At 45.1% G+C, this 26,539-nt stretch overlaps 1 protein-coding gene across 13 annotated transcripts in view; it reads right to left on the bottom strand.

Moving 5' to 3' along the window:
• Positions 1-26,539, bottom strand: part of SLC22A18 (solute carrier family 22 member 18) — a 224,632-nt gene that overhangs the window by 148,267 nt on the left and 49,826 nt on the right. For 12 of the 13 annotated variants that reach the window (XR_007774503.1, XR_007774502.1, XM_050953712.1 and 9 more), the window contains one exon: positions 25,669-25,801. The exons of the other annotated variant lie outside the window; for it this stretch is intronic. Coding sequence is in view for 10 of the 12 variants with exons in the window: in XM_050953712.1 (XP_050809669.1) it covers positions 25,669-25,801 (133 nt within the window). In the remaining 2 variants the exon portion in view is untranslated. The remainder of the gene's footprint in view (positions 1-25,668; positions 25,802-26,539) is intronic. 13 annotated transcript variants of the gene reach the window in all.

Here is a 26,539-nt window from a genome sequence, read left to right as displayed (position 1 = left end):
CATGGTACAGGTCACTGAACAGCCTATGGACAATGAAATCTTTTCAAATCTATTCACCTGACAGGCTGGATTTGAAGTGGGCAACTAGAAGTGAGAGGAAAATAAACAGTTTCTTTACCTATCCTTAATTAAACTAAATAGCAGGCTCATCTCTATATTTGGAGTGGTTTTTGATGGTTTAGTGGGTTGTTTTAATTATGGTCTCAGACTGCAGAACGGTGCAAACTTAAACAACTAGAGAGAGAGGCAAGAAACCAATTGTCACTCTAGTAACGCAAAACTGACAATGTTTCTAATTATAGTATGGTTGCATGAAGTTTGAATTATCCAACTAGAAGACAGTAAATACTTTAGGCCGACTCGTGTTATTTTTTTCCCCTTCACAGTGTCAGTGAATTTCTCTCACTCTCTCTCCATTATACAGCAGTTAGGAAGCGGACATACAGATGAAGGAGTCCCTGGTCATGAATAATGAGAGGGAGAATTTTCTAGAACAAGGCAGTAATGTGAAAGGTCTTTCTTCTTATGGGGTGATATTTGCATCCCTAAGTGATGACATAATAAGACTGCAAACAAAAAAAGCTTTATATCCTTATGTTGCTTTTGAAATCTCTCAGGGCTGACTCAGTTCCTCACTTGTAATTTGGTGAAAGGAGTTTTAAACCTATTTGCATCAGGCTGACTGACTTCTAGTTGTGTGTTGTTGTGTTGTTTTTTTTAATGTCCAATGCAAATAAAAAGACATATCAATATTAATAATGCTATTTTACAGTGCCTTCTGTTCCAAAGTATCCCTAAACACTTTACAGACCAACTAGAATCACTTCATCCACCACTGAAATGCAGCCACCCCCATAAATGCCTTCATACAACCCAGTGTTTAAACATATCTAACCCATTGGGACTACTCATAAGCTTAAAGTTAGGCACATGTACCATGATGAATTGGAACCAGGGTGGAAAGTAGCAGTTTAAGAACAAATAGAACACAACCATATAAATCAAGGATCAAAGGGTGTAGAAGATAATAGGAACTATAGGAACAGATCCCCAACATTATATTATGCTGAGCTAGAGTTTTATTAGGCTTTTAGGGCTTGATCTGCTGCCCACTGAAGTCAGTGGAAAGTCTCCCATGGGCTAAGTGGATTTTGGATCAAGCCCTTATTCTGCACAAGCTAAGCCCAGTCATATTTTATTCCACTTGGCTGTTATTTCCTTACATTTTTCTGTTTTCTAACTTTGCTTTATTTAGGCCACTGTGGATTTAATTAGCTGTTAGCTCTGGCTTGCAGCACCAGTTCCATCTTGCTAAAAACTGAAAACCAAACTAAGGAATCAAGGGGGACAGAGGTACTCATGTATCACAGCAGATGCTAAGATGCTGCCTGTGCATCATTGGGGCACAACAAGGGAAACAAAGACCAGAGGCACTGCAGACAACACCCAAACACAAACTGCATGGCAAGAGGAGGTCAAGTTGCCTTTGGAGCACATTTTCTTCTTCCCACATCCAGTGGCAGGAACAAACTGTGGGAAAATTCCCCAGGGAATTTTGAGTATTGTTGCATGATTCACTCAGCTTCTACTGGCCTGGCAGCAAAGCAGATACCAAACTGGGATGCAACAACATCCACACGAAACAAGTTGTGCTACTGCTAGAGGGCCAGGCAACCAGATGCAACCAACACATTGGCTGCTACTTTGACACTCGTTATAGCTATTAAAGCTGTTGGTGTAAAATTACAATGATCCACCATTACACTGAGATATTTCAACCGTATAAAAATACAACATACCCCTTTAGCTTTTAATATGCATGTATCTCACAGCCAGGAGAGACAGTTTACGGAATAAAGCCTCCTTTCAGCTGGATCTTCTCAAAATAGTATTTGGAACCGTGTATAGCATACATGTATTGCTGGCTGTTATTTAAAACAACAAAACAGAGAGTTGAGCACTCACTTAAAGGGGCACAAGCAGGTAGTCTGGCCTCCAGTTTGTTTGTTTTTTTAAAGTGGCCAGGGAGTTGTGCAGCTCTGAAGCAGACGTCATAAAGGCGATGACCTCTGAGTCAAAACTGGCCACCTAAGCTGATGGGCATTTGCTCATTTCTGTGGGAATTGGGAAGCCATGTCTCACTGGTGTAGGAAGTTAAGAGCTTGGCAGTGATAGAGATTGAGGTCTCCCGAAACCATGGTTACGTAAGCATCTGCATCGGCTGGGTTTCAACATGCGTTGCTGATCCAGAAATAATTTCCTGTTTGATTTGATAGTACTAGCAGGAATCCACAGCATAGCAAGAACAATTGCGCCACTTCATGCTGGATCCAGCTAGTCATCAGCTTTCAAGGGAAGAAAAGTTAGTCATTTCTTTTTGGCAGGTAGGCATGACTGCCTGGGAGGAAAAGGGAACTAGAATGATGCCATAAGTCCTCTCCTGCCCCCTCAGAGAAAATCTCTGTCATAAGTCTGGCAGAGAGCACCTACCGCCTGTAGTCTTTGTCCTTTGGGGTCCCGCTTTTCATTGAACAGCTTCCACTAACCCACACATTTGTACTGTTGCCTATGGCATAGAAGCAAGAGCTAGATGGCTAAACAGGATGCAAAGCCAGCATATAAAGTCCAAGGTCAAATCAGCATCTCACTCTGCCAGCATTCAGGGGGCTTTGAAGGAGCTGGGGGGAGAATCCCCTCCTGCACAAGCAGTGGAGGGCTGCCATAAGTGGCTTTTTGCTGTCATACTCACATCCCCTGGCAAAGGGCATGCTAGGGTAAGAGAGCGAGCCTCCATAGTGCTCACTGGGGTGGGGCCAGGCAACCCAAGTAAGGCTGCTGTAAATTTGACCACTCCCTGGGGCTCTTTTGATTTATACCAGGGGATGCTTTCAGTCCCCAGCTGGCTCAGAATCAGTGCAGCACAAGCCTGGTTACAAACACTTTTGTGTTGCCCCACCTCCCCCAGGGCTGGGCCTTTCATGCTGCCCCTACCAGGAGGCACAGCCCAGACTCTGTCTCAGAGAGATTTTACCGTACGGCCTTTATGAGGGTCACTTGCAAACTGAAGATTTACTGGAGTTCACTCTAGAAACCTCACTTGAAGTACAACAGGGATTTAACTTCTGCCCACTCCATAGCCTGGAGCATCAATATCCTTCTGAGCAAGAAAACAAGACAGGAATCTCCTTCATGAAACAAAAGTAATCATCTGTGGATCTCAGAGCAGTTTGCAGAGGTGGGTAAACATTTCCCAGATGAAACGGAAGTGCAGAGAACTGACTTTCTCCAAGTCTCACAGAGAGACACTGGCAGAGAACCCAGCCCTCTGACTTTGAGGATAGTGCCCTTTGCACTACACCAATGGTTCTCAGCTAGGGGTCCGAGGTTCCATGAGCAAGTTTCGGGGCGGTGGGGGGGCCACCAAGCAGGGCCAGTGTTAGGCTCGCTGGGGCCCAGGGCAGAAAGCCAAATCCCTACTGCATGGGGCTGAAACCCCCAGAGCTGCAGCCAAAGCCTGAGCAATGTATCCTTTGCAGGGCCCCCGGCAATCGCCCTGCTTGCTACCCTCTAACACCAGCCCCGGCTTTTACCTACAGAAAAACAGTTGTGGCAAAGCTGGGCCGTGGAGTTTTTATAGCATGCTGGGGAGGGGCTCAGAAAGAAAGGTTGCGAACCCCTGCACTACACCACATTGCCTGAAGACATTCCAGTAACTTACAGATTGGTCCAGAAGAGGGTTTACTCTCCCGAGGAGACTTGCTGCTCAGGTCTACCCCAGGAACAGAGACGGTCACTTCTGAGATGCTCCCTGCATCAGCTGGCTCAGAAGCAGGAATCCATCAGCCAAGAAAAACTTTGCTACTCTTCTATCTGTCCCTTTTTTCTTTCCAAACCCAAGACTCTCCTTTAAAATTAAAGATGTATACATCTTAGATTCAGAGATTTTTAAGGCCAGAAGGGACCATTATGACCATCTAGTCTGACCTCCTGCATACAAGTAGGCCAAAGAACCTCACCCAATAATTTTTGCATCAAGCCTATAAGTTCTGTTTGAGCTACACCATCTGTTTTAGAAAGACAACCCATCTTGATAGAAAGACAGTAAGTGATGGAGAATCCACCATGTCCTGTAGGGAACTCAGACAGAGTGAAACACCACCAACAGGGAAGTGAAATGGTAAGTCCCAAATTGCTACAATGCACATCAAAGGATGTTCATTCTGCTCAGAGTGAAGTTTCATTCCACTCCAAATGGGCTCCAAAGTTAATAGGCTTATAATGCAAAGCACATCATCTACTTGGCAGATGTGGAATAATGTGTTCCCAACCAGGTTACTGCACCTGCCTTCCTTCAGCCAGAAGAGAGGATGAAAGGAGTTCCCCTACTGCGGCTCTGGGACAGCAAAGAAATGCAGGAGATAAAGAGAAGCCTCCTCTCCCCTAACTCCGAGCTCCTCTCCATAGCTTCAGGGGGAGAAGAGAAGTCCCACAGGCTGTCAGAGCTGCAGCATGGCTCCCACAACATGCATATTTTATAAGCGAGGCAAAACGGACAGTGTGAAAGGTGCATAAGTGCCAGTTTTAGGAGAAGAGACGCAATTCTTGCCATCCTAATGGCTCTTCTTGGCTCTGTGCAGCTACAGAAAGCAGCTGGGCTGGTTTTCAGCCTCCCTAGCTTCATGGGGAGCTAAGGTGGGGGGGAATTAAAAGGAGATGGTGGTTGCTGTTGCTCAGCTGACTCAACTTGGTAGCTGCTGCTGCTCCCACAGCCTAGTACAGTGAAGACAGGTAGCTACTCCTGATACAGTGCAACTCTGCCTACAGGGTATATTATCAAAAGTACAAATGGGACTTCAGTGCCCAAATCCCACTGAGTTCCAGTACTGCCAGTTGTGCTTTTCAAATCAACCCCTGTCTATTCTTGCATGAAACCAGTTGTCTGAACAAAGTTCTAGTGCAGCATATAGGCCTGCTGTAGGCAGGCCAAACACACAGGAGCCTGGGGAAAAAGTAGCTTCTAAGAGTACGTCTGACTAGAGATGATCCAAGTATCTGTACGCCCAGGAGTGCTTTGGTGAGCAGGTCATAAACTGAACCCAGCAACAAATTTTGTCGCTTGTTCTTATCTCAAATGAGCTGAAGCAGAACTCTGGATTCAAACACCAAAACTTTTGAATGCTCAAAATCTGGATCCAAGTTCTGAGATTTGGGCTTTACTGTACTTTCAACAGAATTCAGCCCAACCATGCTGATCCTTTAAACTGAGTGTTTAAACACAGTTCCCCCACAAGAGCAGAGGGGGCCAAAATGAAATGGATCATTTCTTTGTAAGTAGATTCCATTGTCTAACATCGACTTTGCACCAGGAGCTAGTGAAAAGTTACAGGAAAATAAATGATGATCTATACTGCAAAACTCTGTTACAAGAATGAAAATTAACTATTGCTAATGCACCAGATGATGACAGAATCTGCTGAATCAATGCAGCTAGGGATCTAGTTCAAGCTTGTAGCTCACCTACTATCTCAAACATCCTTTATTTTGTCCCACTGTACCTCAAAGTATTAGATCTGGGTCAGATCCTCAGTTAGTGTCAAATGGCATAGCTCTATTGAGATAAGTATGGTTGCCACTCGTCCAGTTTTCACCTGGGCAGTCCAGGTGCCAGCTGTGTCCAGGTGCCATTTGACAAGCCCTGATGTCCATTTTTTTAAATCTGGGGGTGTGGGGAAGAAGAGGCAAAGCTGGGGCTGGGCCTTAGGGGAAGAGGTGGAGCAGGGAGAGAGGTCTGGTTACCAGCTATTAGAAAGGTGGCAACCCCTATGAATCAGTGCATACACCTGCCTGAGGATATGGTGCTGTGACTAAGTATTTCACCTTTGAAATAGCTTCCTTTGAAATGAGATATTTGCCATGTGCACACACTTTCCTATGGTGTAAGGTATTTTTTAATATATATTTTAAGTACACTTTCATGAAAGAAAAATGTCACATAATACACAACCCATGAAGAGACTACTGAACCTCTTACAGGAGGGATAGTGCCCTACAGTAACAAACAATGGGCTTGCACCTATAGAAAGTACCATAACACTGACGAGTCTGAGCTACAGCTACAGGTGGCCCTAACCTATCCTATAAAAGTTGCCATGTGGCAATCAATATGGCTGTGTCCTTGTCTGAAATGGCCATAAGACACTCAAATGCAGCAACTTCAAAGATGTGGATGAACCATTAACTGATGGATAAGGCCTTCTCTGCATACTGTTTCTAGGGCTATATAGCTCTTGGATGTGCTGACGTGGCAGACTAGAGCTTTAACTTCAATTCCACATCAAAGAAAAATACCCTGTCTCAAGCAAAGGGCAAGACTCTGCTCCCAGATCTGCCTGTTGGATCTTGACTCCACTCTTCAGCTCTGAATTAGAGCCACAATACCCACCAGATGTGAAACCCTCGCTACGTTGGATACAAATGAATAGCAGGGATGTGATATCTGTACATTGACCTCTTCCTTTTGTATCATTCGGCATGTTTAATAAGGCAAACAATCTGGTGCCTGCTGTTAAACTTCACCCACAGCTCATTCGTTTTCCTTTCTTCTGCATTTTAGATTTTTCTCAAATAAATAAAGTCACATTTAGCAAATAAAAGTTAGCCTAACTGCCATAAAACTGCTCCTGTCAGAGGCTAGTCAGGCATTCCAGAAAGCTTGCAGTGCCTGACTAAATATTTACACTCTAATGGCTCATTTCCAAAGTCCAAAAATAGATAATGATTCAGAGCTGAAAAATGTCCAGGTCTGTCTATTTGTTTCACCATCCATTTAGCATTACATTTTAAATCCTTAGTAGTGTATTATTCACACAGCACTGCTCCTGGCTGGCAGGCAAAATGCTGTCGTGTACCTATGTAAAAGCAGACTTGTAGGTATTTAGTGCAATGGCCTTTGATCTGCAGATGAGGATCAGACTTCATTCTTTTTGGTGGATTTAATGGCAATCTGACCCTGGGTCCTGTTACACTGATTAAGTTAGGGCTCTCTAGTGACTGGACTGCTGAATTCAGTTTTTTATTGTTCTTTTAGTTTCACGTTTCTCAATGCACTCAGCTGGGCATCAAGACTCCCCACTGATATAGAATTAGCACAAATTGGCACCACTAACTGAATGCAACCTCTCAATTGGGCATTTGCTGAAGCCCTGTGGCCATTTTAGCTCCATGGCTACCCGGTCCATTCATCATTATGTGCCAAATGTTCTGAGACCAAGTACTATTTCTAGTTATTGTATTAGATAAACTGCAATTGAACCCTGTTTAGGAAAATCCAAGCCCTCTGCAGATGTACAGGAAAGTCTTCACAGAGTCTTTGAGAGCTGCAGACTGCAAATGGAAAAGTTTGTTATGCAATATCCAGGTGAAAAATGTAAGTGATACAACTTTTGGAAATATAGACAGATTATACTTGATAAGTTCACATAGAATTATGCAATAAGAACACACCTGGGAGTGTCAGGCATGAGACTGAGCGTCAATCAATCATGAGACAGGGTACATCTACACAGCAAAAAAACCCCATGGAAGGGAGTCTCAGAGTCCAGGTCAACTGACTCAGGTTAGCAGGGCTTGCACCGAGGGGATAAAAATTGTAGTGTAGACATTCAGGATCAGATGAGCCCAGGCTCTGGGACCCTCTACCTTGGTGGGTTTCAGAGCTTGGGCTCAAGCCTGAGCAGAAACATCTACCATGCTATTTTTAGCTCCACAGTGCAAGCCTAAATCAGTTGACCTAGCAAGATTCCTTGCTGCATATCTTCTTTTGCTGTGTATAGACGTACGCTACATGTCATCAACCAACAAGGTATGGACATATTAATAGTACAGACTCCTTGAAATGTATTGAAGGTTTTCCTCAAATGGTTTCAATTTTTCGTTTCAACCAACAACTGCTTTTAGAAGTAGGTATCCTTCCACCACGAAAAGTAAATCCTGGTAGATTGGAGGTATTTCCAGCATCTTATTAGGAAGGATTTGCCATAAAGGATCAACCCATCCATTATCTTACATCATCTGATGGTGGTCAGCACATGATATTTCAGAGGCTAACACAAAAAAAGGCAGGGGGGAACACCACAAACAACTCATGACACACTTAATCTGTTGCACAATTCTGCATGTTGGGAAGATTCCTTCTTGACCCCTGCAGAAAATAAGGTTCAGCTCTGAAGCATGAGACTCTCTTTCTCTTACTTGCTAAGCTTTTAAAGACAAAAACGTTTTTAGTGACAACTCCTTTTTAAATGCAGACACAGGGTTTGCTTCTCTCATCTCCCATAGCATGGAATTCCACAGTATTTTTGTTGTTGCTATTGTTTCTTTAAAAAATACACTGCACGTTTTTCTAAAGCTTATGGATTATTTCATTCCCGACACCACAAATTTGTTTACCTGGGGCTTGATCTGAAGTGCATTGAAGTCAAAGGAAACATGCCCATTGACTTCAATGAGCTTTGGATCAGGCCCCTAGGTAACAAGAAAAAACAGTCAAATCTAGTAAAAATGAAATGGCGCACACTCAAAAGACCTGAAAGCCACGTTCTGTACTGACAGAATCTCAATCCAAACGTTTTTGTCTAGGACATCAGAAAACAATGGAATATGTTCTGGGAATGTGAAAACTAATAACGTATACAGATCACAAAGGATTATACATGTAAAAAACCCACTCAAATCAGACATTAAGTAATATTATATGTAAGAGAGACAAAAACTGTATGTTGGCCAACATTTTCCAAAGTATTTTTCAGATTTTGGGTGCTTAACCTGAAACATCTTAAAGGGGTCTGAGTGCCAGAAAGTACTGAGCACTCACCGTTTGAAAATCAAGCCCCCGTAAGGTGTCTTAACTTGGGCATCCAGAAATGGAGACACTTATAATCAATTAATAGTCACTTTTGAAAACCTGGGGCACTGCTTTTATTTATGTAGGGTACAGAGATGCACTGTGCTTCATAAGTCTGTAAAATGAAAGGTCCTTGTTCTAATCAACTTACAGTCTAACGCACGCACTTCTCTATCCTAGCTCCAACGTGATGGGATGAGGTGCTATGACCCAATAACTCCTTAGAGACCAGATGTCCTGATTTTTTAGGGATAGTCTCGATTTTTGGGTTTTTTTCTTAAATAGGCTCCTATTACCTCTTCACCCTCTGTCCCAATTTTTCACATTTGCTGTCTGGTCACCCTACCTTAATGCCAGCTGGCAAGTGTGTTACAGGACTGTCCTGATTCTGGTACGTGCATTCTGGTTCACCAAGAATACCATGTGAGGTCTTAAATGAAAGCCAGGATCACACTGGCCAGTAATAGCATTGTGGAATGTATGTACAGATACTATGTAAGGAGTTAGTATATATATATTGAAAATATGTTTTAAAGTCTGGTGTTAAGGCAGGAGTTGACAAATTGGTTTCCTGTCAGACAAAAAATGTTTATTCGTTCTCCGTGGAGAGATAAATTAAGCATTGTAAACTAACACAATGGATACTATTGAAGTCAAGGGAGAGATGTGAAATCAACAAGGAAGCACCACACAGGAAATTTAAACCACCAGTGGTTAAGCCTGCCCCTGAGTACAGACAATGAACTTTGGAGATAGAAGTAGAAGGTAAAGAAGATGCACCCCTTTTATCCTGCTCATAGGAAATAAATGGGTGGTACATTTACACTCGTGAAAATGGGATCTCAGCTAACCTTGGTGGCTATTTCTACAAAAGATGTTGGGTGAAATAAACTTCTTTAGACAGGAAGTTATCCTGATACTTATGTTTACTCTCTAGAAAGTATGTTATGATTTTGTTTTGTATGTAACCTGTTGTTTCCAATATTCTAACTCACTATCACTTGAATCTTTCATAATAAACTTATTTTTGTTTTCACCATAAATATATCTCCGTGCAATGGTGTCATGCAAAGTGCTGATCCTGGGTTGACTCATCTTGGTTGGTGTGTACCGTATTTCCTTGGGGGACAGCAAAGCTGGTATTTGTGTGAGTGTTCAGTGGATAAGAGGTTACACACTACAGGGAATGCCTCAAAGCAGTGGGTTTCAAACTTTTTAAGCTGTGTGTCCCATTCCAAATAATGTAGTCTACCATGTACCCCCATCTGAGATAGGGTCGTAATACATCTATGATTAGACTGCCAAGTCTAACTAAATAAAATGTGTTGTCCACCATTACAGGATTTTTCTTGCATACCCCCGATAAGAGTTCATGTAACCCAAGGGATATGTGTATCACAGTTTGAAGACCACTGCCTCAAAGGAACTTGGGTACTGGGGTCCAGCTATTAGTCTGCAAGGCAAAGCCAGGGCTGGCAAAGCCCAGAGAAGACTGCCTGGGAGGTTCACAGGCGGGCGGTGTCAGGGTGCTGATACCCAGTTACGCACAAATAAGTCTTCCTCATGTGGGAGGGAGGGGGATGAAGAGGAGACTCAGTCCAGTGACCCGAGAATCATCACCAATGCAGACACTGACAGCGAGGGGAGAACGTGAGTATAAAGCTACTGTATGTATCCAAAATAGAAAGACTGGTGCAGGAAGGGTTCACAGAGAAGTGGGTTTTGCAGAGAGATACGGAGGAGGGAGAGGATGCTTGCAGCACTGAAGCAATTCCAAATGTGGGAGAGGAATGGCCATGAGGGTAATGGTACCTTATGCAAAGTTGGGATTTGCTGCCTTCATAATCACTCCATACCCATCCTTCCACCAAGCCACTGCCAGCAACTCAGGCAATCCCTTCTTTGTGCCAGTCCCTTCCCCAGTGTCCCTGTCCCTTCCATCTCAGGCAGGTGCATTTAACCAGTTGTGTCCAGAAGCCTGTATACTGGCTTAGAGGCAGAAGAGAAAGAGAATAACCTCACGCTATTCAAGCAAAGCCCTTGGATATGTGACTTCTTAGGCAGCTGCCCCCTTAGACCAGTGGTTCTTAAACTTTTTATATTGGCAAACCCTTACAACGAGCCTCTGAGTGTAACCCCCGTTATGAATTACAATTTAAAAAATATTTAACACTATTTTAAATGCAGGAGGCAAAGCAGGATTGGGAATGGAGCTGGGGAGGGGATCCCAAGCTGACAGCCTCGCCATGTGTGAGGCTGACAGCTCACAACCCCCATGTAATAATCTTGTGACCCCACTGAGGGCAGGTCACAACTCCCAGTTTGAAGATCCCTGCCTTAGACTATGCTAAACCCAAATCTACACAAGCTAGGAAACAAAATTTAACCTGAAACTGCACCCTATTCCATTGTGCCTTTTCCCACATTCATGAGATCTTAGATCGCTTGCAGTTTGAAGACCCTCTGCACAGTGAGGTAACGCTAAGTGCTAAAACACCAGCCATTCCCGATACACTAGAGGACAGAGGGTAAGGAGTGATATCCTGCCCTTACTTTCATCAGCAGCATATGGAGGAGTGGTGAGGTTTAATGTATAGTTCAAGAGCCTCCTTCTTAAGGCAGGGCAGGATCGCTCAAGGCAAGCCAGGGAGCGCTGGAAACAGAACAGTATGCTCCTGCAAGGGAGCACGGCACAGTAGCCAGCTGAGGGCCTGGTCACACACCCTACCTGCAGGGCCGGTGCAACCATTTAGGCGACCTAGGCAGTTACGTAGGGCGCTATGATTTGGGGGGCGCCATTTTCTTTGGCAGCAACCATGGTGGCCGGATCTTCGGTCGCCTCGGTCGCCGCCGGCATTTAGGTGGAGGGAGCTGGGGCAGGGAGGCGTGGGGAGGGCCGCCTGCAGCAAGGAAGACGGGGTGGCACGCAAGGGAACTCCCTGCCTCATCTCACCCCTGCCCCGCCTCCTCCCCGAGCATGTCATGGCTGCTTCACTTCTCCCGCCTCCCAGGCTTGTGGTGCCAATCAGCTTAGGCGTTGCAAGCCTGGGAGGCGGGAGAAGTGAAGCAGCTACGGCATGCTGGGGGAGGAGGCAGGGCAGGGGTAAGCTGGGGTGGGGGTGGGAGGTGCCTCAGGGCGGAGAGCTGAAGCAGCGGGGGGCGCCTCAGGGCGGGGGGGGGAGCTGCTGCGGGGGTGGGCGGCACCTCAGGGCAGGGGAGGGTGCAAGGTGGAAGTTTCACCTAGGGCGCGAAACATCTTTGCACCAGTCCTGCCTACCTGGATCCCACTGCCTTGGGGCCATGTTCCTGAGGCCACAGTAGCGGAGTTAGGTGAGATTCCTGTCTTGTTACTATGTGAATGCACTGTGACTGGGGGAAGAGAGGAGACTCCTATATCTTCTTTCCCACCAGTGCACCAGCTCAGCTTAGGGCAGGGTTTGGCCACAGCAGGAGTGAAAGGTTTTGCAATACAAATGCTGCACTGAATCTGTCTCTCCTTACTCCTCAAAGCACTTTTTTTTTCTCCTGTTGTTGTGGCATGTCATTAATTCAGGTAAAAGACAAGCTTCAACAGGCACCACACGCTCTGGTGATCATGGAGACAAGCAATTCAGAAACCTCTTTGGCCCCCAAAGGCAAAGAAAGTATTCACGGTCTGGATGTTTCACATACCATTGGTATACACAGTTTTTAGAGGCTGTATTGGTGTATTGGCCAACAAGAATGTTTCATAAGGGAATTGTGATGAAACAAAAACCTGCACTGACCCCTTCAAGCTGAATGCAGTTCATAATAAGGGTCACACAGTTCTCATTTTCTTATCCAAATACTACTGTGGCTTTAGCCTGGGAACAGAAGTGGACTAAAAGGAAAGGAAGAATTGGATGGCAGCAGGGAGGCTAAAAACTCAGGGCTCCAATGTTAAATGTTCAACAAGGAGGACTCCCAATTCAACTTCTCTCCTTCCCTCTCAGGCAGTAAATATTGTATTACGGTAGCATGTAGAAGCCCCAACTGAGAACAAGGTCTCATTTTTCTAAGCACTGCATACACGCATAGTAAAAGGCCATCCCTGCACCAAAAATTTCACAGTTAAATACACAACGGAAGTATTATTAGCCTCATTTACACGTAGGGAATGCAAGCAGAGATTAAGTGACTTTCCCAAGGTCACACAGGAAGCCTGTGGCAGAGCTGGGCCCCGATCCAAGATCTCCCAAGTCCCAGTTCAGTGCCTAAGTCACAAGGCCTTTGTTCCTCACTGTTTTGTCTGAACAAAGCAACAGTATTTTCCCCTCTATTTGAGCCCTAGCAACACTGCCAGAGTTGCAGTCCAGTCATGAAGTTTTCCATTAGTGAGAAGGTCAGATGTAGCTCTAGTGAGTAATGAGCAGACACTGGGGAATATTGCACAGCCTGCATATCGAGGGTTAAATAGTACTCTGATATTTGTATGCTATTCCTATCAACTTTCAGACCAGAACCCAGCCAGGAGTATTTTGGTCTTTCCATGTAATCCTCGAGAATTTCATTTTTATTATTTCCAGATTTCTAGCTCTTTCCATTGCAACAAGGCTTCACAACTGCTGCCTTATCGACACAGCTTTCAAGAAAATTATCTCCAGACAAATACTCGAGTGTGACCCATAACCTCCAAGAGATGCTACATTTTCAAAGCCTAGGTCTGGAGCTGCTTAAATATCATAATTACTCCACAAAAGCAACCTATGAAACACACTCTCTGTTGCCTGAAGTCTAGGCACTAAAATAAGGTTGCTACACTCACTCTCCATTTGCTCACTTTCTGAATGCAAGCGTAACACCTCGCATTCTGCAAAGCAGGACTTTCCTGTCCCATGGCATAGGCTGGAAAATATTAAGGGTTTTCCTTTCCCTTCACTCCCTGGCACATTTCTCTCCATTTCCCAATCTTCCTTCCCCTGATATAATTACAATGCAGCACCTTTACCCCAGACACAGGTTAGGTTGATGGTACACAGGTCCTTTAACTACACCGAGCGTGCGATGAAGTGCTAAGGACTGCACTCACTGACAACTCAGCCTTTTACATTCCAGGGGTTGAGAGCCAGGCTGGGATCTCCCATGGTGCTGACTGGTATTGCACCATTTGAATGATTTCAGATACACTTAGGTAGGTAACATATTGCTATTGGATTCGCAGAACTGGAAAGCATTACATATTCTCTGTGCTAGTTTTCAAGAATACGAGTGTCATGGTATAATTCCCCACTCTGAACCTTAGCGTCCAAAAGATGGGGTACCAGCATGAATTCCTCTAAGCTTGATTACCAGCTTAGGACCTGTAGTGCTGCCACCAACCAGGAATTCCAGTGCCTGGTACACTCCGGTCCCCCCAAAACCTTGCCCGGGGACCCCCAAGACCCAGACCCTCTGGATCTTAACACAAGGAAAGAAAACCCTTTCCCCCACCATTGCCTCTCCCAGGCTTCCCCTCCCTAAGTTACCCTGGAAGATCACTGTGATTCAAACTCCTTGAATCTTTAAATAGAGAGGAAAATTCACCTTCCCCCCTCCTTCTCTCTCCCCCTCCCAGACTCTCCCTGAGAGAGAAAGTAATCCTGACACAGAAAGAAATTAACCTCTCTCTCCCCCTTCCCTCCTTTCTCCCCACCAAGTCCCTGGTGAATTCAGACCCCGTCCCCTGGGGTCTCACGCCAGAATAGAAAAACAATCAGGTTCTTAAATAAGAAAAACTTTTAATTAAAGAGAGAAAAACAGTAAAAAATTATCTTTGTAAATTTAAGATGGAATATGTTGCAGGGTCTTTCAGCTATAGACACTGGGAATACCCTCCCAGCCTAAGTATACAAGTCCAAATTAAAATCCTTTCAGCAAAATACAAGTTTGAACTCCTTCCAGCCAAATACACATTTGCAAATAAAGAAAACAAACATAAGCCTAACTCGCCTTATCTACCTAGTACTTACTAGTCTGAACTTATAAGAGCCTGTATCAGAGAGATTGGAGAGAAACCTGGTTGCACGTCTGGTCCCCCTCAGAACCCAGAGAGAACAACCACCAAATTCTAACAGCACACACACAAACTTCCCTCCCTCAAGATTTGAAAGTATCCTGTCCCCTGATTGGTCCTCTGGTCAGGTGACAGCCAGGCTCACTGATCTTGTTAACCCTTTACAGGCAAAAGAGGTATGAAGTACTTGTGTTCTATTAACTCTTACTTATCTGTTTATGACAACGAGGGATGGAAAAACTCAAACTGATCTGTATGATGACATCAGTCCAAAACATACCCACACCCAGGTGTTTCCCATTTCTAAAGCCTGGGTGGCAGAAGAGAGCCAGCCACATAAGGAAACAGTTGGCCTGATTTCTCCTTGCCTGCTGAGGTTGGCTCCCACAAGACAGCAGATTCTTCTTAGCTAACATTGCATCACCATGTTGTGCCCAAAAGAACTCACACAATGTCTGGGTTCAGCTTGGCAGATGTGGGCCAGCCAGGTTGGTATTTCCACTCAAACCTGTTACCCAGACCAAGAGCGGCAGTGTGAACACAAGACAGGGTACCTGGGACTCCTGAGCTCTAATCACAGTGTGAATACTAGTTCCCTCTGTGGCCCTGGGCTGCTAAAAAGCTCAGCTGACGACCTCTTTCCTCCCACACGAGATGAGCCTACATCAAACCCTGCAACTGAACTTTGGACAGAATGTGGGGGGTTGAAATCCAGAACAACATCCAAATGTTGCAACTCCATCTCTGCTCTGTCTCCCTTGCCTACACTTGCTTAATTTTTCCTCCTCTCACCAGCTGTTGTCTCAAACTGGATTACCTGATAGCATTTGATGCCTCTTTGGGGTGCAGTCTGAAAGACACGGTATGAAATAAAGCTGAACTGTATTGCACAGTATCAAAGACATGGATGGGACTGTAAAAACCACCAGGGTGGGATTATTAAAGAAATAGGCATACTGTTGCCATGATTGTGAGCTCTCTTCCTAGGAAAGGTGCTGTGGTTATGCAGTCACTGCATCTGGGTTTTCCATTGCATGAACTGAAACAGCCACACCAAGGAGCTAGGTTTTCAATGAATGAATGAGGCAGTCTCTTATCTTGCACTTAGCCTCATTCATGCTGGGTAGCTCCCTGGAAAGAGGAAACATTTATCTGAAATGCCAGAGTTATCAAACAGGGAGAGGTGGCTGTCAGCAGGTGTTGTGGACTACAGAGGAGAAGGCAGGAAATCCCCTCAGACTCAGCACAGTCGCAACTCTAATGTGTGGCCTGCTCTACACTAGGAAATTAGGTTGGTACAACTAGGTAGCTCAGGGGGTGAAAAATCCACACTCTAAAGTAACAGTCATACTGACCTATTCCTCAATTTAGACAGCAGTAGGTTGACAGGAGGCCCCTCTCTGCCCATGACTACATTCTAAGCTGCTTTAATCAGACACAAGTCTTGCCTCATGGTTATAGATGTTGATACTTTAAAACATTTCAGTGTACAATTATTCCTATGCTAATTAGCAAAGGCTTCAAAAACAAGGACATTTACCGCCCCCTAAAGAAGCCAGCCCCCACGTCTCCCTCTCCTACCCCAAGAGGCCAGAGCTGATGCTACTCATGTTTTCTTTCCCCAAAAGGCTAGGACTAATGCTGCCCTCAAGTCATACTGAGAGCACAGCCTCTAAGATACAAATCATCACCATGCAAAATGAACAGAGAAAGGAGAGAGACTTGCACTTTGGTGCAAATTGCTTTAACTCTTAGGATCCTGGTTTGCCCTGACTGCGAGCCAAATAAATGCTGTGGAGGAGAGACCGCATGCATCTGCAGTCTCTGAAGAGTTAACTCAGCTCCAAAGGAGTCTCTATTTCAACTCCCATCACAGTTCCCCTTGACAAACAGCCCATTATTCACTCCCCCTTTCCTGTGCAGTGGCAGGGAGCAGGAACTACCATGACAAGCCTGTGCTGAGATTCCAGTACAATATAATTTATTGGCAGACTGGACATCAGCCACAAGGAACTCACCCTCCACAGTTGCTTGACAAAGAACAAAGGAATGTTTGTGCCAGTTGTCACCAACGCAAGCTGCTCGGCCAATCATCATCATCATCCCAGGCTGAGAAATACCAGGGTTCCTATTGGAAGTGAGAGCAAGAGAGATTCCAGCCGCCAGAATGGTCACTATTGTCTAGAAATAGAGTGCAGACCCATGACCCTTTGCCACGTTCCAATTCTTGCTTCCCATCTTCACCCCTTTAAACCACACACAGACTTTCCATTCCTCCACCACAAGCGAGAAGCAATGAGAAATTCCACAAAATTCCCCACAGGAACATTGTTCAGCTGGGTTATGGGAAAGAAATATGATTCTTTACTGCTAGCAAACAACCTCCTTCTTTCCCCCTTGAGGAAGGAGAAGAATAGCGTGGCAAAAAAAAAAGCAAGCCAAAACCCCACTGCAATAACATTTAATAACAGACCAAAGGGGTTTGGCCAGGAACATCCTGAATTCAACAGAATAATTGTTCCAAGACATTTAGGTCTAAAAACAATTCACTAAGATTACGAAACCTCTCCCTCTCTGTAAAAAGCAGGCCAAGCCAGGATCATGAAGCAAAGGTTTCATTATGATCTTGTTAAAAGAAAGACTGGTTGCCATGAATTATAGTCCCAGAAGAAGGGATGAAATCTATGTAATTGCACTACCCAGGCTCCTCCTTCCACCTTTGGAAACCATTCCTGCCTCATTCCTTCATACTAACTTAGTAGCCCCATAAAACAAAATATTATGCTACCAAACCGCTCTGTTCCATCTAGGCATTTGTATCCTGGCTTTACCCAGTTCTACTGCAGTTGGTGGATGAACAGAAGAAGACAGTAGCAAAAAACAATACACAAAAATGAAAACAATTCCAAGAAATGTAAAGCCTGACTGCTCATCGTAATTAAAGACCCTGGCCCAAACCCTCAGCTGGTGTAAATCTTCCTAGCTCCAATGAAGCTATGCTGATTTATACCAGCTGAGGGTCTGGCCTTCCCATGGCACTATTTTAAAGACCACTGTCTCTTAGCTAAAGTTTGGTTTGGGTAACTACCTTGTAAAAGCAACCCTTGTCCTGTCCTATGTTTCCAGTGGATAGAACATCCTTCAGTTCCTGTTGCAAACTGTTGTACCGCATTGTTGGCTGCTGCTAAATGGCAGCCACGTGTCACCTGTTTGTATATTGTTTGTATGCAGGTGGGTGGAAAGGGCTATGCTGTGGGGTGAGAATCCCCAGCAAAGTGACACAGTAGCACATCCTTTCAGTGACAAGAGATCCATCCAGATGCTACTGGAAAGCCACCACCAGTTCTAACCATCACAGCTCCTTGGCTACAGCTTCATGCAGTTTAGGTGATAAGCAAACATGTTTAGCATTTTGCAGAGGAGCAGAGACAGGGCTTCTGACTCCAGTTTAGGACTGGAGGGGGAGGTGGGTCAGGAAGCGGGACCCTACATCAAGCTCCTTGTCAGGCTTTGAACAAGTCACTCAGTTTCTCTGTGCCTCCATTTCCCCATCTGCAAAATGGGGATAAAATATTTTCTATCTCAGAGGGGTATTGTGAGGACAAATTGATTAATGTTTGCAAAGTGCTTTGAGAAGCACAGACTGAAGTTGCTATAGGAGTATAAACATAATGGACTAGATCCTCAGCATTGATTATACTGGACCTACCCCAGATTATACCAGCTGAGGAATAGGGTCAATTATTTCCATCTTCCTCTCTAGCACACAAATATTTAACCACCAGAAATATGAATAATATTGTAAACAGTAAAAAGAGAACATTGGTGAGCTTTGAGGAGGGAAATGCAGAAAACTCGTTACATTCTTCTTCTGTGATATCACAACAAAGCACGTTCCTTAATGGCAAGGGGACTGTATTCATTTTTCTCTAGAAAATGAAAGCTTGTGAAAGCTTAAGTGATTATGCCAATAAAAATACAGCTGAAGCCTTCTCTTACCAACATGGAATGTTAGGAGGACACAGTGTACTAGAACTGTTTAGCAAATGTCACAGCCTCACTGCCAGAACAACAAATGAAGAGGTTCGGGGTATAGTTAGGAACCAATTGGTGGGATTTAGTTGTACTGATGTATTTCCATGGTAATGGACGGCTCTGTTGATTTGTAATGGGACATGGAGCCTTGCACCTCAAAGCTGATGGTTGAAACATGGCCGAAGTCTGTAGTGATTTTGAGAAGGCTGTTTGGTGGTCTTAGTTCTGTTGCTACTGAAGAAGTGTTCACATTGCAAAATTCACCACTACAGATTTAAGGACAACGATTGAATTAGCATAGAGGCAGGACTATTCCCTCATCCTCAGAGCACAAATCTGGGTCAGGAGTGAGGCACAGGGTGAGAAAGTTTATACTTCATGCTTATAGCCTGTGATGTAGCTAGCCTGTGAATAAATAGTGCACATTCTCCAGCACTAAACCTATTGTTTAAAAATCAGACTATCATTCCTAGTGTCATGGACCATATGGCCTTGGATAAGGTTCTTGCTAGTATGTTCCCACATAGATGCCGAGAAGCGGCCAGCTACCAAGAAAGACTTGTTAGCTAAAGCTGCCCTCCACAGGATAGAGGTGAAACAACAACTTCGAGAGTTTTCCTTAAGAGCTGAAATCAAAGCGGAGTGATTTTACCAGAACTGGCTCCAGTTCACCTTTGCTAGTGTAAGGGCTTGTCTACACATGGAGTTATTCATTATTAACTCCCTCTAGATTCATAGATTCTAAGGCCAGAAGGGACCATGTGATCATCTAGTCTGATCTCCTGTATAACACAGAATTTAGGACTCCCCCAAAATAATTCCTGTTTGAACTACAGCATCTCTTTTAGAAAAACACGCAGTATTGATTCTAAAATTGCCAGTGATGGAGAATCCACTACAACGCTTACTAAATGGTTCCAATTGTTAATTACACTCGCGGTTACACATGTATACCTTATTTCCAGTCTGAATTTGTTTCACTTCAACTTCCAGCCACAGGATCTTCTTAAACCTCAAACTCCCAGGCCGAAGGACTCATTATCCAATATTTGTTCCCCACGTAGATACTGAAGACTGTAATCAAGTCAACCCTTAACATTCTCTTTGTTAGATACATAGAGATTGAGCACCCTGCACCTATCACTATAAAGCATGGTTTCCAATCCTTTAAATCATTCTTGTGGCTCTTCTCGGAACCATCTCCAATTTTTCAACATACTTCTTAAACTGTGGATACCAGAACTGGACACAGTATTCAGCAGTGGTCGCACCAGTGCCAAATATAGAGGTAAAACAACCCCTCCACTCCTACTCAAGAGTCCCTTGTCTATACATCCTAGGATCACTTTAGCCCTTTTGGCCACAGTGTTGCTCTGGGAGCACTCGCATACCTGAATAAGCGTGTCCACCCATGGAGTTAACCAGGGGAAGTTAATCAGATATAACCATGTGTAGATAAGTCCAAAGTTTTCAAAAAATAAGGGCCAACGGTTTTCCAAAGTGACTAGTGATTCTGAGTTACCAACATGAGACACATTTCAGAGGCCTGCTATTCAGACAGTGCTCTCTGCACATTAGGCCCCTTTAAAGTGTCTCAGATTGGGCACCTCAAGATCTGAAAAAAGTTGCTTTTTAAAGTCTTGGCCTGGAAGATTCAAATCTTTGAATTGTGAGCAAAATGAGCAGAGAAGACAGTCTAACTGAGGCAACACATGACAGTTAATAGTAGGGACAGGGATCACAGAATTTTCCTCTCAGAATCCAAAAGGGATGAAGAGTCTGAAGTCAGAGCAGAGAACCCTAGAAGTCAGCCTCTTTCCAGGGACATCCCACACTGGCAAGAGAGCCTGAGTAACCCAGCAATCTTTTCAAAACATTGGCGCCCTCTAGTGTTCATTACCGGCAGAACATCGTATGGCAAAAGTGTGTTCCAGTCCCTTCCCTTTTAAAGTACACCTCTTCTGTACTGTAGTATGTGGACTAGTAGCTGGTATATTGTTAGGGGACATTTTCAAACCAGTGGCTGATAGTGCTGAATGAAAAGCATCATAGATCTGAAAACGTCTTTGACAAACAGACAAAATGTGGCATCAAAGCACAAGATGGAAAGGTGCTTGTATAGTAAGTGGTGGGAGCAATGTTCCCACACACACACTTGCAGTGACATGAAAACGATGGGCTGAGAGATACCCAAAGGAAAATGAAAAACTCACAGTCCTGCCAATTTCCCCTAAAGGAAGGTTCCATCCAAATCTGGCATTCTGTTTATATAAGTGCATATGACCTATAATCATGATTAAAGCAGAGAATATATGACAATTTTTGCATTTTGGCAATTAATGCTTGTGGAAAGACAAAATAACCACTCTGGGTGAGAAAATCCACTTATGAGCATGCAAAAGTATCACATATCCACATCCAGTGACAACTATTTGCCCTTTCAAATCCAGACAACCCCTGAATTAGAGGTTTTCCCAATTTTCATTTAATTGAACTGTATAACTGCTGAACAATGGATCATCCTAAATCATAGCTTCAAATAGATAGCACTGAATTATACGCAAAGATCACAAAGAATTAAGATAAATCCTTTCAGGGTTGAAGTTGTGAGGATGCAAAAGCCACAATTGAGGTTCTTTTCCAAGTCATTTAACATAAGAACAGTCAGAGGCGGCTCTAGACATTTTGCTGCCCCAAGCATGGCGGCATGCCGCAGGGGGCACTCTGCTGGTCGCCGGTCCCGTGGCTCTGGTGGACCTCCCACAGGTGTGCCTGCGGAGAGTCCGCTGGTCCCACGGCTCCACCGAAGCTGCGGGACCAGTGGACCCTCCGCAGACATTCCGCCAAAGGCTGCCTGCCACCCCCCCAGCGACCGGCAGAGCGCCCCCCCGTGGCATGCCGCCCCAAGCACGGGCTTGGCGTGCTGGGGCCTGGAGCTGCCCCTGAGAACAGCCATACTGGGTCAGACTCTCCATCTAGCCCTGTATCCTGTCTTCTGACAGTGGCTAACGTCAGATGTTTCAGAGTGAATGAACAGAACAGGGCAATTACTGAGAGATCCATCCCGTTGTCCAGTCTGAGTATCTGGCAGTCAGAGGCTTATGGACATTCAGTGCATGGGGTTGTATCCCTGACCATCTTGGCTAATACCCATTGATGGACCTATTCTCCACAAACTTATCCAATTCTTTTTCGAACACAGTTATAATTTTGGCCTTCACAACAACCCCTAGCAACGAGTTCCACAGATTGACTGTGCCATTTAAATGAAATGAATGCTACTAATATGTAGATACAGAACAGAGATTTTAGCAGCATTTTCACTGCACCGTAGAATATCAAACAGGATGTTTTCTATTGCTTTGTCATCCTACATACATTATCGAGGCCCACAGTAATTCATGCAGACAAATGGAAGCATAACGCAGACTAAAGGAAGGTAGACAAAAATAGGATTTTCAATACCAGAATTGGTCATGGCGCATGTAGAGTATCCAGTCAGACACTGGGAAGTATATTAGAGTGTACATTGTTTTGCAGTGCTATATTACCGGGAAAAGATTTTCCTGACTTCAGATGTTGATTATTAAGGGCCAGATCCAATGCCTATTGAAATCAGTGGCCATTTTTCCACTGGCTTCAGTGAGAATTTAATCAGCCCCTCAGTGCCCTGAACAATAGAGATTGTAGCTCTCATAGTAGATTTAGTGTAACTGTATATGGCTCTTACTCAAATCAATGTCAAACCTTCTGTGCATCTTTCTAAGCTATTTGCCTCAGTAATAGTTTGAAGAATCACATAAAGTTAACGAAAATGGAATTTTTAATTAAATTGCTTAAACGTTTTAGGGGAGAGGGATAGCTCAGTGGTTTGGGCACTGGCCTGCTAAACCCAGGGTTGTGAGTTCCATTCTTGAGGGAGCCATTTAGGGAACTGGGGTAAAAATCTGTCTTGGAATTGGTCCTGCTTTGAGCAGGGAGTTGGACTAGATGACCTCCTGAGGTCCCTTCCAACGCTGATATTCTATGACTATTACGTGTTCATGCAGATAAAACCAAACAAGATGAATGGAGAAAATAACTGTCATGTATGGAACCCAACTACTACATCATGAGAAGAATGACTGCAGGTCAACAGTGGCATCAAGTAGACAAAGACTTATGAGCCATTTTGATTTCTTCTAGTAGTGAAAATTCTCAACTACCATTAACTCTTTCACTACATAAAATATTTAAGAATACGTGTTGAAGAATCATGGGAATGTGGGCCATTTTGCCTCCTGAGAGAAAGATGATTCGGGGTTCGCCTCTCACCTCCCTGGTGTTATCAGACTAGAGCAGTCTGTTCTGTGGAAAAGAACAAGAAGTTGGTTCTTACCTGGGGAATGAACTCACACCACTGGTGCACAGCAAATTTACTCCAGTGAAAGAGAGGGAGAAGGGAGGCCTCCCTGTCAACCTCTTTTAACAAAGCATGCTGCAAAGGGTAAGAGTCTGAGGCCTTATAAAATGCAGGCCTTTTTCTTTTTGTGACTGTGGAGGAGGACAATGTTGAGGAAAAATGGTGCTGGCTGCTATACTGGGAGAAGAATGCAAGTATGGGTCCAGAAGGATTTTCCCGCTTGGAAGACTATCTAGCTATCTTAGGTACTTATATGGCTCCCATTATCATAGCATTTGATTACCTAACAATCACTGGTGTATTTATCCTCACAACACTCCTGTGAAACAGGGAGGGACTATGAACCCCATTTTACAGATGCAGGAACTGAGGCCCAGAGAGACTAAGGCCCAGATCTTCAAACATATTTAGGTGCTTAATTCCCAAAGACATACAGGGGTCTATTACAAGAGTGAGTGGGTGAGGTTCTGTGGCCTGCAATGTGCAGGAGGTCACACTAGATGAACATGATGGTCCCGACTGAATTGAGACTATCAAACTTGTTTTAAAAAAAATAAATAAATCAAGGTTTTCTATAGCAGCAAGTGCAGACACGCTTTTAAAGATGCCTAGTTGGTTTACCCAAAGCTCTAGAACAGGGACGGTTAAATTTTTTCGCCTGAGGGCCACATCAGGTTTACGAAATTGTATGGAGGGTCAGATAGGGGAGGCTGTCCCTGTCCCATAATGGCCCCCCAGGACCCCTGCCACATCCACCCCTCCCTGTCCCCTAACCACACCCAGACCCCCTTCCCCTGACTGCCCCCCCGCGGCCCCATCCAACTCCTCCTCTCATTCCTGACTGCCCCCCCCCCGGGACCCTGTCCCATCCAACCACCCCTTTTCCCTGACCGCCCCGGAACCCCACCCCTTACTGCCTTCCACCATCCCATCCAACCACCCCCCTCCTTCCTGACTGTCTCCCCAGGACCTTTGCCCCCAATCATCTGACCTCCCTGACCCCTATCCACAACCCCGCCCGCTGACCACCACCCAAAAATCCCCTGCCCTCTATCCAACCCCCCCCCGCTCCCTTACCGCTCTGCCTGGAGCACTGGTGGCTGGCAGCGCTAGAGCTGCACCACCCAGAGCACCAGGATAGGCAGCTGTGCGGCCCGGCTGGAGCCAGCCATGCCACCATGCAGCACAGAGCACTGGGTCAGGCCAGCTCTGCAGCTGCGCTGCCCCAGTAGCTCGCAGCCCCGCCGCCCAGAGCATTGCACCGGTGGCAGAGCGAGCGAGCTGAGGCTGCACAGGAGGGGGAACAGCAGGGGAGGGGCCGGGGGCTAGCCTCCCGGGCCAGGAGCTCAGAGGCCGGGCAGGAGGGTCCGTGGGCCGGATGTGGCCCGTGAGCTGTAGTTTGCCCACCTCTGCTTTAGAAGGAGCCTGGGAATGATCACACTTGACAAGTTTGGGTTACACTCACTCATCCTTGTTTTGGAGCGGGGAGACTGCCTCATTTGTCGTACTCCCCCTCTCCAGGCCCCCTTAAGCTCTGCTCCCCTCCCTAAGGTCCCCCATTACATTAAGCGTCCCTCTAAGAATGTTGTGATTTGTGAGCTTCACCCTGCTGGAGATTTAAAGCTATAACAACACTGTTTTTAAGTAGCACTTAATACACTGGTAAAGTTGCTCCACAACTCACACAGCCCTCAATGCTTAGGGAGTTTCTGGGACAAGCCTAGAGCTGGACTTGGATTGCTTGTAGCTTTTTAATAACTGCTGCTTGTAAAGCAGCTGAGACATGGATATTAGTCCAGCTTGCAGAAATGGGGATTTACAAGAAAGCTTATTTAAAACAAGCAATAGTGACACACAATGGCACAGATGACAAAGTGATTGATCCTTGGCCCTTAATAATATACCTTTGTGCCTTCAGGGCTGCACAAAGGGGCTGAGTATTTCCCCAGCACAGGGTTATCCTGGAGTGGTGTAGAGCTGCCAACCCTTCCTGACCCTTGGTTCAGGGACCACTGAGGCCGTTAGGCATGGAAGGCATTCCAGGGAGGGGAGGCAGCAGATTTGGAGTGCACTGCCTTCTGCTGATCTCTGTGAAATGGCACATACAGAACCATTATAGCCAGTGCAAGTTAGAGCAGCCACAGGATTTCTCTAACTTGTGCCAGGGGCTGATTTAGCCCCAGGATCAGTCAGCAGCAGCTGAAAATTGCACCCAAAGAATAAGGAAAGAGTTACATGTTTTTACATTATCAAATGAGCAGCTGAGTCAATTGTTATAACTGCAAGATAGAAGTAAAAATCACCTCAACCACTCACCCAAATTTTGTGCTGAGTGTCCCACCCAGGGATGATCCAATGATTACTCCTATTCCAAAGCATAGTCCAAGCTTCCCTAATGCATCTGCACGCTCAGCAGGAGTAGTCAGATCTGTAATGACCATCTGAGCACCTACACAGATATTTGAAGAAACTTGATAAGAAACATTGAACTAAAAGAAATGTACTCTGGTGTCTGAATGATAAAGCTATTCCTTGAGGTGACCATGCACAAATGCAAATGACAGAGCTCTTCCAGACGTCAGGCCTTGTAACACTGAGCCAGATCCTCATGCAACGCCCCATTGAATGGGAACTGACCCCAGGCCCTCTTCATCTAAAAGCACAAACTTCTACTATTTGCGCTAAAGGTCTGAGGGCCAGATCAACAAAGAAACTTAGGATATGTCTACAGCTGACTTGGGCTCACGGGCTGTTTAATTGCAGTGTAAAAGTTCTGGTGCAGAGCCCAAGCTTTGGGACCTTCCCACAACACAGGGTCCTAGAGCCCAGAATCCAGCCTGAACCCGGCCATCTACCCTGCAATTAAATAGCCCCGCAGCCCGAGTCAGCTGGCACGGGCCAGCTGTGGGTTTTTAACTGCAGTGTAAACATACCCTTAAGCTCTTAAAACCCTTTGTGGGGTCAGCCCAGTAGTCAGGAGAAGGAGAAGACTCAGAACCTCTTATGTGGACCAACTGCTAATGGGATGAAGACCTCGCTTAGTTTAAACCAGCTGTGTGTAATCCACATTAACACGGTGTGGCTCCATTATCCCCACTAGCGGTACTCCATCAGCAAGACAGATTTACACCAGCTAAGCATCTGGCCGGATGGTTTTTACTGGACGCAAACGGAGCAAAACAGAATG

The sequence above is a fragment of the Gopherus flavomarginatus genome, chromosome 5 (assembly GCF_025201925.1).
Source record: "Gopherus flavomarginatus isolate rGopFla2 chromosome 5, rGopFla2.mat.asm, whole genome shotgun sequence".
NCBI classification, from domain to species: domain Eukaryota; kingdom Metazoa; phylum Chordata; order Testudines; family Testudinidae; genus Gopherus; species Gopherus flavomarginatus.
The sequence above is the reverse complement of the archived record's forward strand: the minus strand, read 5'-3'. Positions and strand labels throughout refer to the sequence as shown.